A 14,076-nucleotide genomic window follows, 5' to 3' on the forward strand; every position below is an offset into this window, starting at 1 on the left:
CGAAGGCTCAGTTTGTGGTCAACCGTTCACTATTAATTTATTGAAAACAATAAAACAAAGAAACGGTCACTTATATTAAACACTTTTTTTTTTTTTGTTAACAGAAGTTATCTTGCCCCTTTAATTGCCTCCGCTATCATCCTGTCAATCATCGGTCTCATTCTCGCGGGTCGCAGCTATGATTACAGTTTCAGTAAAATTTTATTTCACCATTATCGGTACCCACCCTCAGCCGATTGGCATAATTACAGTATTTGCAATGACCATCCCGTGTCCAAAACGGAGCTTATACTGTCTAAAAGAAAAGTTGTGACTGCTGACTGAAGACTGGTCTGTGCCTCAACCGCTCGGCGCTGTCTAGCGCAGCACCACACAGATTTAACTCTGCACAGCTAAATAAAACAGGCTGGTGGCAGACTAATATTTAATATGTAAATATTTCTGTGAAACGCGTTAAGTTGCACAGAAGAAAGCCCAATCTAGGACCTGCCCTGTACAGTTTAAGAAGCGGTAGAGGACTATTATTATTATTTATTTTTATTTTATTTTTTTAAAATTACAATAGTGCAAACACACATCTTTTAGAAATCTAAAACATTTCCAACAATGTATACATTAAACAAGTAAACTAATTCGTGCACAATCATAGCACAAAAATGGAAAGAGCTAAACAAAGAAGAAAAAAAGGGAAAAAAAAGAAACAGCAAGCAATCGAATTTTACGGTTTCCATAAGGCATTTTTCATTCGATAAAAATGCCTTATGGAACCAGTAAAATTCGATTGAATTTCATGAATATCGACTCAAATGAAATACGATCGGTCTCATCGGATTTTATCTTGATCGATATACGGTTTATGCGATAAACGCGGATGGAAACGTTATTATGGTGCGATCCATTTTGCCTAGTAAAACTTTGTTCGCAAATGTTGGCTTGAATGTGCAATTCGGTGAGAAAATGAATGGAAACACCTTAACATGTCTCAAATCAATTCGATATACCAATTTGATCGCAAAACAGCATGTGAGTGACGTCATTACGCACAGGTTTTTATCCGCTTTAAAGGGATACTCCACTTTTTTTGGAAATAGGCTCATTTTACAACTCCCCCAGAGTTAAACTGTTGAGTTTTACCGTTTTTGAATCCATTCAGCCAATCTCCAGTTCTGGCGGTACCACTTTTAGCATAGCTTAGCATACATCATTGAAGTGGACAAGACCATTAGCATTTCTAAATAAAAATGACCAAAGAGTTTCGATATCTTTCCTATTTAAAACTTGCCTCTTCTGTAGTTACATCGTGCACTAAGACCGACGAAAAATGTAAAGCTGCGATTTTCTAGGCTGATATGGCTAGGAACTATACTCTCATTCCTGCGTAATAATCAAGAAACTTTACTGCCGTACCATGAGTGCAGCAGGCGTAATGATATGACGCAGCGCCATTTTTTTAGAAATGCTAATGGTTTTGTCCACTTCAATGATGTATGCTAAGCTATGCTAAAAGTGGTACCGCCAGAACCGGAGATCGGCTGAATGGATTCAAAAACGGTAAAACTCAACAGTTTAACTCTGGGGGAGTTGTAAAATGAGCCTATTTCCAAAAAAAGTGGAGTATCCCTTTAAAGCCGTTTGATGGAAACACACTTTCACCAGCTTTATTCGCATGAGGTTTTTTACCGAACTTCAGATAATTCGATTGACAAGTGGATGGAAACATGGCTATAGCTACTGTCACTTTTGATAATTTTAATTATCATTGATCATTTGTGAATAAAAGTATTCATGAAATAATACTGATACTGACCCCTAATCTTTGAATGGTAGTGTATGTGGGAGAACAGTGCATTATTTGAGGATTTACAGTTTGAGAATCAATTTGTCCTAGTTTCTTTATTTTTATGGTGTCAAAGATCAGTAGATACTTTTAGCATTAGTTAACCCAAAAAAATTAAAGGTAACACTTTACTTAAAGCCTACATACTGACCCTCGTGTTGTTCAAAAAACATTATTAACAGCCGTGGTCACTAGTATGAACTGTAATGTTGTGTGTAATTTATATTTTGTATGTTGTCAATGTATTTTTTGTTCCAAGAAAAAAGAAAAAAAAAGTTTGTGGTGAATAAAATGATGACAGAATATTCAGTTTTGGATGACCTGTCCCTTTAAAGTACTGAATTAGTTTTACAATAACAAAACGGGGCATTAAATACAACTCTCACCAACAGATTTCCCCCAGCCAGCGGAAAGAAATAAAATGAGCACAGCTGGTGGACTGAACAATGATGACATGAAACAGTAAACAGTTGGATAATGCAGACTGTGACGGGTTTTTGTTTCCACTGCTGCTGCAAGGGCTGCACAGCCAGCTGACAGCAGAGCCAGAGGAGCTTCCCATGAACCTTCATTTACCACGGCTTTAAATTGGCATGACATATTCTTTCCTACTCAAGCGAGGAATGTGCATGCATGTTAGGTTTGCCACCATGGTTGTAAAAGCTTGTTGAATAAAGGTTATTTGGGGGGACTGCATTGTTCACATTGTGTGCAGCTTTGAGATTAAATCAAAATAAGTTAAACTGAAATTAATTGGATTTAACTGGACTGAAATCCATCTAAAACAAGCTCACCTGTTTGTCCAAATAATGGAAGACAGGGGAGTGTTCAGAATCAGAAAAAAAAGAAACATTTGAAAAGAGTTCTTAAAATACACAGTTCACATTTACATATACTAAAGTTTCACTATTAAAGAGATCAGATGTTAAAAGATGTCGTGGGATCGGCGCACACGCTCTACATGTTGCACATTTGGGAGAGGCAGGTTTGAATCCGGCCTGCTTCACATTCTAATCTCATTCCTTTCTAAAAGGGAAGTCTAAACACACACACACACACACACACACACAAAGAGTTCAGATGTTCAATAGTGTGGCCTACTTGTTCTTCAGCTCCTCCATGGTGCCTTTGTATGGAAACATGGATGCAATAGCTGTGAAAATCTTGTCGTCAGGAATCTTCTTATTGGTGGACACCTCTCTTCCTGGTGATGGAAAAGCATGAGTAAAATCAGCATTGTCCGGAATTTGACTTATAAAGTGAAAGCAGACTAGTGTGTGTGTGTGTGTGTGTGTGTGTGTGTGTGTGTGTGTGTGTGTGTGTGTGTGTGTGTGTGTGCATATTTCCTCTGCTGTGGCGAAAGGGTCAATGTGTACTGTAACAGGATTCTGGCCTAAAACAAACTGAGTGAACAAACAGGTTTACCCAGCTCTCAATGGGAATAGAGGCGACACTCAGAGCAAACAATTGGACGCAGACACAGACACACTGATGGGCAACACATGTGCGTTCTAGTCTATTTGTTGTTCAACCAGTGAAATTCAACTGCAAATTGTCTATTAAAAGCTTGTCTATTAGAAGTTTTTCCTCTTTGTCGACATCTCTGTTTGAAATCTACAATTGCAGTCATTCGCGGAATTATCAATTTTACGTGAGTTGTACCTCGGCACGGCACAGCGCGCATGAATCCAATGTTTTGAGGAGAATGTGCAGCTGTCAGTCAACGCGCCGGTGTGGATACTGGCATTAAGAATCACAAATTCTACTTTTGGAAGCATGACCAACATAAGAATTTTCACCCTAAAATGTCATCTGAACAAGTAAGTAACATCCACGTTTGTTCTTCTGACCAACTAAGGGAAAAAAACATTGCAGTAAATCGCGCTGATTAAATCTAACGATCGCTTATCATATCACGTCAAACCGTGCAAGTTATACTTTATGTTAATGTTAGACAAACATCAGCATTGCGTGACTACATTTAAAGGGGTCATATAATGGTACATGCACTTTTACAAGTTGATTGTACTGAAATGTGTGTTGGCAGTGCCTGTACACAACCATCATAAAATGATAAAAATCCATCCAGTGTTTTTGTTTTAATCTCCTTATATGTTTTCCCCTGTCTCAAATCGAGCCGTTTGACCGTGTGACGTCACACGCTCGGAAGCCCCTCCCACGATTGTTGATTGACAGCAGCGTTTCAACACAGACCCGCCCTCGCTCGTGAGCGAGCTGTCAATCATAGTCCGCGTGGACCGGCGCGGTCATTGTTGATATGCTGGAGCACTGTCTATGAGCAGAATGGCGTCTAAGCGATTGTGGTGTTCTGTTCTTGGGTGTAATAACGAACACAGCAGTCATTTTAATGTTCCTAAATCCGAACCGCTGAAGACGCAGTGGCTGAGTTTGTTTTCGAAGGGAATATTCCCCACGAGCAACGTCAATGCTCTCATGTTTGCGCGAATCATTTCTCAGCAGACTGCTTTATAAACGAGGGTCAGTATGAGCTGGTTTTGCTAAGAAGCTGCTCATGAAAAAAGGATCGGTACCAACTATTCGTGTTCCTGCTGAACCTCCAGAAGAACTGAAGTGAGTGTAACGTTTTATTAAACTTTATATTAATATTTATATTAATCTTTGCAAATCGCTAGCTGCACGCTTCACAATGAATGCGTCTAAGGTTTACACTCAGGGTACATTACGGCATGTTTTCCATGTATGATGTTCTCAATATAATTCATAATCCCACGTTTATACTGAACAACGCGTTATGGTTATTGTGTTATTGTGTTACTAACGGTGTACGCATAGAACAGAGAGGCGGGGTGAGCAAAGCTCATTATCATTTAAAGTCATATGCACTGAAACGGCGTGCTGAAAACAGAGCTGTTTTTGACCAAGTAAAATAAGTGTTTTCTTACAATACTAATGAGAATTTTTAATTAAAGTATATTACAAACTTTTAATTTAGACCCTAAAGAATCATACTAGCTTGTACAAAAATGGCATTATATGACCCCTTTAAAGCTTTTGTTTTTGTTTTTTTCTGTTCAAAACCAACTCACCTTCAGCAGTGCTCCTCTTTCTCTTGAAGATGCCCACTATTGACTCCTCTGGTCCTTCTGAAGCACTTTTCTGCATGCCTTTCTCATCCACCTCCTCCTCATTCTCTGCGGGCTCTTCCTCCTCATTCTCTGCGGGCTCTTCCTCCTCTTCTTCCTCTGGGTCTGAGTATTGGCTCAATGCCTCCACCAGCTCCTTAAAGATCTCATCGTTTATGAATCCTCCCTCTGTTATCAAGGTACAAGATACTTATGTACACCACACTGCCGGTCTAACATTCACAAACATATGATATATTGATATCACAACAGGAACAGCATTACATTACTATTGAAAAGTTTAGGTTACTATTGAAAAAATGCTGTTCTTTTGAACTTTTTATTCATCAAAGAATCCAAAGAATTTAAAACGTTCAGGTCTTTCTAGAAGAGATTCGGTCCAGTTCTAGTGACGCCTCTGGTAATGGGTGTAAATATGTACAGTATTTTGTGATGCTCACCTCTGTCACCATGCACCCCATCATAATTGTCAATAAGCTCTTCCAGAAAAGCCTCATCCTGTTCCAACACCTCGTCTCCCATGTAGGGGATATTATGCAGAAACGTCTCATCTTCCACCTCAGAGACAAAAAGAGGTGGAAAAGACGTTAGGAAGAAGGCTGTGATTTTTCACTGTATTAGTGAGTTTTTTAAATGAGAGAGAAATGCACGATATTGTAAATTTGTATTGCGAGTGGGTGTTTTTGTATATGCCTATATTTGTGCCTGTAAGCGAGTGTAGGCGTTTAAAGACGCACATCCTCCTCTACCTGAGAGATGATTTCAAAAACACATGCTTAGGGCTGTCAGAACATGTGAATGCGCTGCTGCAGGGTGACCTACTTTCAAAATGACCAGTGCCATAAAATTATGCTTTTCTCTCTCCTTCTTTTTCTGCAGACGCAGGCTGCTAATGGTGATCATGATTGAGTGCTTTTAATGTGTTAATGTGTGTGTGTGTGTGTGTGTGTGTGTGTGGGTGTGGGTGCGTGTGTGTATGTGTGTGTTTATTGTCCACATCCAGTACCATGAAGTTCTGCTGCAAAGGGGACCAGGAGTACATGAATGGTATCCCAGCAACAGTTGTCAAGGGACGCATGGCAACTGCCTGGTTCGGAAAGGACGGAAAGCCAAACTCTACCATGCACAACTGTGATTGGAAAAGAAAAGGAACAGAGGAAAACAGATAAGTCAAAGTGCCACACAAAACTATTAGAGAACTGTTATATACTATTATATATATTAATTAGCCAATGTAATTTGAAAATATTAATTTTATCTTAGTTGAATTTTTCTCAGATTACAAACAGATCAATGAATAAAAATAAATAATTATCTACTATTAAAGGAGGTTTTCACCCAAAAATGTAAATTCTGTCATATTTTACCATCATGCTAATGCAAACCGAAATTACTTTCTTTCTTATCAGGAAAACAAAAAAAGAAATGTCACTCCTTTCCATGCATTTTACAATAAATATACTGAGGCTATCAAAAAGGATGTACAAACATAATAAAAGTAGTCTTTTCGATGCATGCACTGTAATCCAAGTCTGAATTTTCTGAAGCCATATTATAGTTGTAAATCTTTTGAATCAAGTTGAAGTGATGAGGCTGATTTGTGGCAAAATCATTTCAATTATGAGTGAATTATTTAACCAGCATTTATTGGCATGGGGCATGGAATCTACATATGCTTGATTTTGCTTGACAAAATCTCCTACGTTGCTGAGCAAATACAATACTTTGTTCACCGTAGTAAAAAAAAACATGCATAAAGTACTGCTGCTGCAAGAATATATTAAAACCCCCATAGCAGATCTCTACAAGTGGCACTGGGGAGGAGGACGGGTAAACAGAAGTTGTCATAATCGTGCAGCAGGGAGATCGCAGGCTAGAGTATGAAATATACGTGGTTACGTGGATCAGGAAGTACGCCTGGTTGGCTAATGCCACTGCGCTAGAGGAACAAATCAGTGCTCGGTTAGAGTTTCATGACTTAACTATGTATTTAGACCAGTTTTGTGTATTAGATCAACCGATTCATTGAAAAGATTCACAATATATAATTTTTTCTCTCATAAACATGGTAATGAGATCAAAGGTGGATACCAAAAATGTTAGAGACTTATATTTTTTTGTCTGTTCATCACTAAAAGCTTGTATGGCTACAGAAGGAAAATAATGCACTAATCATACAGACCATTTATGATACTTATATAATATTCTTGTGTCCTTTTTGAAGCTTGAAAGCTTCCGTCCCGCTTAACAATCCCTTAAAAATATTACACCAAATCAGTGATATTGATAGAAGATACTACTAGATAGAAGAATCAAACTGGGTACAAATGTGTACTAGTGGATATACATTTACAATTGTGATCATAATCCACTAATCAAAAAAATATTTGGTTTGGTGTATAAAGAACTTTAAGTATGGTATTGTTTTGCAGGGCTGTTGCATGCAGGATCCAGCTGTGCTGGTATGTGGAGCAGTCTCTCTTTTTTCCACAGAGAACTAAGCTTTGCTGTGCCTGCCGGCTGCTTTTATTGTGGATATCACAGGAGTTTTAGCTATTGAGCGCTCACTTGGCAAACATACAAATTCATTTTTGGCAACAGAGCAATTTTATAAAGTGAAAAGAAAATCCCACTTTCCTGCATTTTTACCGGTCTACTGGTAATATTTGCCCGGACTAATAAATTAGAGGTTAACTGTGACACAGTCAGTCCATTAATAACATCATTAAGTTGATCTAAACACTTGTCTGGTAGGATATGATAAAGTGGGTACTGCAGGAAATAAGGCGGCAAACTGTGGCACCTGATCTTGAGTCATTACTGGCATTTTGTTTGAATAAATTAGGTTTGGAAAATGGCAAGGCAAAGCTGACTATGTATTGATTCAGCTCATAAATCAGCTAGAGGGGACAGTCTTGTGCTGAATTAGCAGCAGGTTCAATTCACAGTAAAGCGATCTAGTGTCATAGAGCAGATCCAGGATGACTGACAGCGGTTAGTGGTAGTCAAGGTCCCCGGCTGTGTCATTCTTGCCTTTTTGTTGGGCAGAGAGGTTGTGGACAGAGGAATGGACTGGATTCGGAGCTTGGACCATTCCTCATTCAGCAGCTCAGTTCTTCCTTCAATCTTAAGGCGATTCGACTGGAATAGACCCTGAGAAAAACACACACACAAAGACTCAGCCTAATAGTTATAAAGACATAATTAGATGCATTGGAAGCTAAATTTACGAAATTAGAGTGGCATAGAAAAACATTGAGATGAAAAAATCTAAAATATATGCACTACCGTTCAAGTTTGTGGTATGTAAGATTTTTTTCTGTTTTCGAAAGAAGTCTCTTATGCTCATCAAAGCTGGATTTATTAAATAAAAAATACATTAAAAACAGTAATATTATTACAATATAAAATAACTGTTTTCTATTTGAATATATATTTTAAAATGTAATTTATTCCTGTGATGGCAAAGCTGGATTTTCAGCATCATTACTCCAGTCTTCAGTGTCACATGATCCTTCAGAAATTAGTCTAAATAAGAAGATTTGCTGCTCAAGAAACATTTAGTATTATTCTCAATGGTGAAAACATCTGTGTTACGGTGTGTGTAGGCAGGACGATGAAGACACCGAAGAATAAGGTTCCAACACAAAAGTTACCTTTTCATATAATCCTCTAAAGATAACATCAGAACAGGTAACACACACACACACACAATAACGGTGACCGGACAAGGAGTGCAGGTGAAGGAACAACTTAAGTAGTAAACTCAAACTCAAACGAGGATAATTAATCAAACCCAGCTGACGCATTTGAACTAATAATGACGGGAACCAAGGAGACGGATGAGTGACGGGAATCTGAACAAAGAAGACACGTGACAAATAAAAACAAACTGAAAGTCCATGAAAACTAAACTAAACTAAACTGAATGGTGACAGAACGCCCCCTACGGCAAGGCGGGGTTCCAGAGGAGGGCGAGGATGTGGCAAAGGGCTGGTGATAGCAGGACGACCAGGCAAAGGGCTGGTGATGGCAGGACAACGAGACCCAGATGGTACAGGTGGAGGAAGTTTGATGGCGCAGACCCAGAGTTCTACATAGCCGACAGACGGAGCCGAAGGCGGGAGGAGCCAAGATGTGGTAGTTGTGGCTCTCGATTTCTGGGAGTTGTGGCTGTCGACGACCTACGAAGACGAGTGCACCGGATCCGAAGGTGCAGACGGAGGGCCGCTGGAGGAGCTGAGCAACATCGCTGGTGCTAGAGACCCAGGCAATTTCACGGCGACGAGCATCATAGGTTGAGCCAGAGTACCCGAGGACTGGGGTGATGCCTTTGAGACAGAGGACAGAGGTGATGCTGATGGGAGGAAGGAGCCCGCTGCAGCCGTAGGGGAGAAGGGACGGAGCGCAATAGATGGCCCGTATGTCCGTGGCGTAGGTCGGGCGACGACTGACCAAGGGGGAGCCGGTGGGACAAGGGAACCCGGTGGAGTCACTAGGCCGAGGGTCCCTAGTGGAGCCGAAGGTGGAAGGAGCCAGGACGGCGCCGACAGGTCAACAGACCGAGATGGAGCGAAGGGATCCGAGGCCAGAGGCGGAGCCACAGGATCCTCTAGTGCTGGCTCTGCTGATGGTTGCTCGACCTGCGGCTTGACGTCCTGGTAGGGCATCTCCAGAGATGGCGCAGGGCTGCAAGCTTCTAGCAGTGACAGGGAGGCACTAGGCGATGGTGAACTCTGTCCTCTTGAACTCAGGCTCTGGCTTACGGCGGGTGGTCCCTCAACGTTTGCGGGGGGCTCTCGAGCATTCTCCGTGGTCTTCAGGTTCTCGTCGTCGAGTGGGAAAATGACGGCAAGACGAAAAAAAACCAGCAGAAAAAGAAATAAAGCCTGTGCTCTCCTGAGCCACCTTAGCGTATCAATCTTAGCGGATCTTAGCGTACCAATCCATGTTTGGTCCAGTCATCTGTTACGGTGTATGTAGGCAGGAAGAAGAAGACACTGAAGAATGAGGTTTCAACACAAAGTTTACTTTTCATACAACAGGTAGGTGCAGGTGAAGGAACAACTTAAGTAGTAAACTCAAACGAGGACAATTAATCAAACACGGCTGACGCATATGAACTAATAAGGACGGTAACCAAGGAGACGGATGAGTGGCGGTAATCTGAACAAAGACACATGACAAATTAAAACAAACTAAAAGTCCATGAAAACAAAATAAACTGAATGAAATGGTGACAATCTGTATATTTTTTTAAAGCTGTGATACATTTTTTTCAGAATCTTTTAAGAATTGAATGTTGTTGTTTTTTTAAGGAATTAATTGAAATAGAAATCTTTTATAACATTATAGATGTCTTTACTGTCACTTTTTATCTATTTAATGCATCTATGCTGAATAAAAGTATTAATTTCTTTAAAAGAATTTTTTTTGCACAGTAGTGTATAAAAAACTTTGTGAGAAGTAAGAAAAGAAAAATACAGAATAAAATATAGTGAGAGGTAATACTGACAGAGTAAAAGTAAGAAGAGTTAAAAAAAAGCAACTGCAAAAGGCCTTCTACCTTGACCTCCTCATTTTTGCGGAAGCGTTTTAACTGTCTTAATCTCATGTACTCAGACTTGACTCTCTTCTTCCATTCCAGCAGACTGTGGGGAGGCTTTGCAGTGCAGGACCGGGGACCTGACACCTCCTCCATCGCAGGAGCAATGCTTATGTATGTAATAAAAAAAACATATAGTTTAGCTCACATTCAGAAAACACTGACATAAAGCAGAATGTTTAAGGATTTTATAAAATGTACAACAAGTACAAGTTAGGATGTACAATATTTCAAATTCATCATAGTCCAAACTTTCTGTCCAAAATGTATAATACATTACACAATGTGTGTGTGTGTGTGTGTGTTTAATTTATATATATATATATATATATATATACACTGAACAAAATTATAAAAGCAACACTTTTGTTTTTGCCCCCATTTTTCATGAGCTGAACTCAAAGATCTAAGACTTTTTCTATGTACACAAAAGGCCTATTTCTCTCAAATTTTGTTTACAAATCTGTCTAAATCTGTGTTAGTGAGTACTTCTCCTTTGCCAAGATAATCCATCCACCTCACAGGTGTGGCATATTAAGATACTAATTAGACAGCATGATTATTACACAGGTGTGCCTTAGGCTGGCCACAATAAAAGGCCACTCTAAAATGTGCAGTTTTACTGTATTGGGGGGGTCTGGGGGGGATTTCTGCACAAACTGTCAGAAACCGTCTCAGGGAAGCTCATCTGCACGCTCGTCGTCCTCATCGGGGTCTCGACCTGACTGCAGTTCGTTGACATGTCACCCATTGAGCATGTTTGGGATGCTCTGGATCGGCGTATACGACAGAGTGTTCCAGGTCCTCCCAATATCCAGCAACTTCGCACAACCATTGAAGAGGAGTGGACCAACATTCCACAGGCCACAATCAACAACCTTTTTTTTTTTTTTTTTTATTGGACCCCCCCAATACAGTAAAACTGCACATTTCAGAGTGGCCTTTTATTGTGGCCAGCCTAAGGCACACCTGTGCAATAATCATGTTGTCTAATCAGCAACCTGATATACCACACCTGAGGTTGATGGATTATCTCGGCAAAGGAGAAGTGCTCATTAACACAGATTTAGACAGATTTGTGAACAATATTTGAGAGAAATAGGCCTTTTGTGTACATAGAAAAAGTCTTAGATCTTTGAGTTCAGCTCATGAAAAATGGGGGCAAAAACAAAAGTGTTGCGTTTATAATTTTGTTCAGTGTGTATATATATATATATATATATATATATATATATATTTGAAATTTGGTCACTTATTAATAGTTAGTAAGGTAATTGTTACTATAGGTATTGGGTAGGATTAAGGGATGTAGAATATGATCATGCAGAATATGGCATTAATATGTGCTATTTAAGTACTAATAAACAGCTAATATTAATATGTACTTTATAAGTAATAATGAACAGCCAATATCCTAGTAATATTTATGCAAATAAGCAACCAGTTAGTAGTTATAATTGGACCCTAAACTAAAGTGTTACCAGAAATGTCAGCCTAAAAAAAAAATATAAATTGTATATACATATAATAATTGTGCATAAAATGTATTCATATTTATTCGCCTGATTCTATATCTTCATCTTCATGTGAAACATATTTTCTGGGATGTGATAAACAGCACCTTCCAGAAGGGTTCCCGTCAGAAGTGACTCATTCTCTTTCACAGACACACACTCAAGGGACCTATAAATCGCATGACTCAAACTTTATCATTCAGTAGTGACTCGACATAGGACTCACTCACTGCCCCCTGCAGTTCACTAAACAGAACTAGCATTCCGCATTATACACCATTTAAAGGTCTCCAATTCATATTAGTATTTAAGATTAACGAAACTCGATAATCACTTAATGGAAATGGCAAGAACGCGTTGGCTGTCAGAGAGCAAAACTGGTTATGCAGCAGCAAACAGCATCCAAGTGACACTGCACTGAAAAACACGCGCTCCTCGCGCGTACACACTGGAAGTGGGCGTGTCTCTCTCGCGAGCTCATATCACCACGGTGCGGATAAGTGCGTAGTACACTTTTCACCATTTCTTAACCCTCAAATATTGTTTTCTCGAACTTTCGAGGAACTAATATGAAATATGAAAGGTTTGAAAATGAATAGCGTAAGGCTACACGGGCCACGAACGAAAGCGTTCATAATGAAGAACGCTAAGCGTCAACAACGCCACACGTTGAAAATATTTGCACGAGACGCTGTGAAGCAAACGATACAAGCTGAGACGATTTAAACATGTCGTGCGCACGTGCTCTTTCTCTCTCGCACATGCTGGATAACGATACGCATTATCACTGTCGCAGTTTGAAATACCTTAAGAGTCCCTGGCTTCTCCTTCCTTTAAATCCTCGCTAATCAGCTTCAAGTGCGCAGCAAAGAAGTCCGCGTGCCCAAAAACGTCCTATAGTGAAAAACGGTGTCCTGGCTACCGATCCAATGCAGATGTTGGTGCCAGAATGTTTGTGTTGACGAACGCAGGGGATGTGAGGATTCCTCGGTCGTCCGTGAGCATGTCGAGATTGTAGTTGTACAGTTAAGAGCTGCGCACTTGGTTGGCACGGTCAAAGCACAGGGTGACGTCTTTATTATGAACATACTCTAGCTCTCTTTGGCTGGACCACAGGCTGCGAGTGCACTGTGGAGGAAAATAATAATGCAACTTATTTTCTGAATAATTAAAAGACTAAATACAAACAAATGTATGAGCTCTGACATTTAATTGTCAGAATTTAAAATGATAATTAACCGAATGATTATATATGTTTATTATTATTATTATTAGTAGTAGTAGTCCCTAAAAGCGTGTTTTATTACAATACACACTTTTTAAAAGTATTTTAAATATGAAAGTACTGGTGACAAAAAAACGGCTGCCATATAAACCATTTAAGTAAGTAATGTCCTTTATAGCAATACCTAATCATATATGTATAGACGTGATATGTACACGTGGATGTTAATATATGCAGAGACAGAAGTCTCCGCGCAAAGGGGCATGGCTTAAGGATCCAATGCTTGTTGTTTTGGCACGGTTCCTTTGAGATCCGCAGCAAAGCATGTACTGTTTTCCTCCAGAGAGCGAGCGAGGGCAGCGAGTATGGCAAGCCGTTTTAGCATTAAAGGGATAGTTCACCCAAAAATGAAAATTCTGTCATCCTTTACTCATCTTCAAGTTGTTCCAAATCTGTATGAGTTTCTTTCTTCTGCTGAAAACCAATGAAGATATTTTGCAGAATCAGACGGTTGATGTGCCCTATTGACGTCCATAGTATAGGCTATTTTATTTTCCATGCTATATGGAAGTCAATGGGGTCCATCAACTGTTAGGTTACTGACATTCTTTATCTTCTTTTTGAACTATCCATAATACTCCTGGCTCTTCTAGTTGTAAATATCTATTCTGCAATTTTGACTTGTAGTAATTGGAATTAAGATATCTACAACATGATTCTGACAAGTCATAATAGGCCTATACATTTGAGATATTGACAATGCTATTCTG

The 14,076-nt window shown here is 39.5% G+C and overlaps 1 protein-coding gene across 1 annotated transcript in view; it reads right to left on the minus strand.

Annotated features, from left to right (window-relative positions):
• The window catches only part of ezh1 (enhancer of zeste 1 polycomb repressive complex 2 subunit), a 49,976-nt gene extending 36,779 nt beyond the window's left edge, over positions 1-13,197 (minus strand). Inside the window, exons 1-7 of the mRNA XM_056240961.1 lie at positions 12,888-13,197; positions 10,529-10,676; positions 7,996-8,115; positions 5,969-6,091; positions 5,403-5,520; positions 4,906-5,130; positions 2,939-3,041 (exon numbers count right to left, since the gene is read on the minus strand). Of these exons, the coding sequence (XP_056096936.1) occupies positions 2,939-3,041; positions 4,906-5,130; positions 5,403-5,520; positions 5,969-6,091; positions 7,996-8,115; positions 10,529-10,663 (824 nt within the window). The 5' untranslated portion in view covers positions 10,664-10,676; positions 12,888-13,197. The remainder of the gene's footprint in view (positions 1-2,938; positions 3,042-4,905; positions 5,131-5,402; positions 5,521-5,968; positions 6,092-7,995; positions 8,116-10,528; positions 10,677-12,887) is intronic.
• Between the last annotated feature and the right edge of the window lie 879 nt (positions 13,198-14,076).

This window comes from Rhinichthys klamathensis, unplaced genomic scaffold, assembly GCF_029890125.1.
Source record: "Rhinichthys klamathensis goyatoka isolate OS25496 unplaced genomic scaffold, OSU_Roscu_1.1 h1tg000626l_1, whole genome shotgun sequence".
Classification (NCBI taxonomy): domain Eukaryota; kingdom Metazoa; phylum Chordata; class Actinopteri; order Cypriniformes; family Leuciscidae; genus Rhinichthys; species Rhinichthys klamathensis.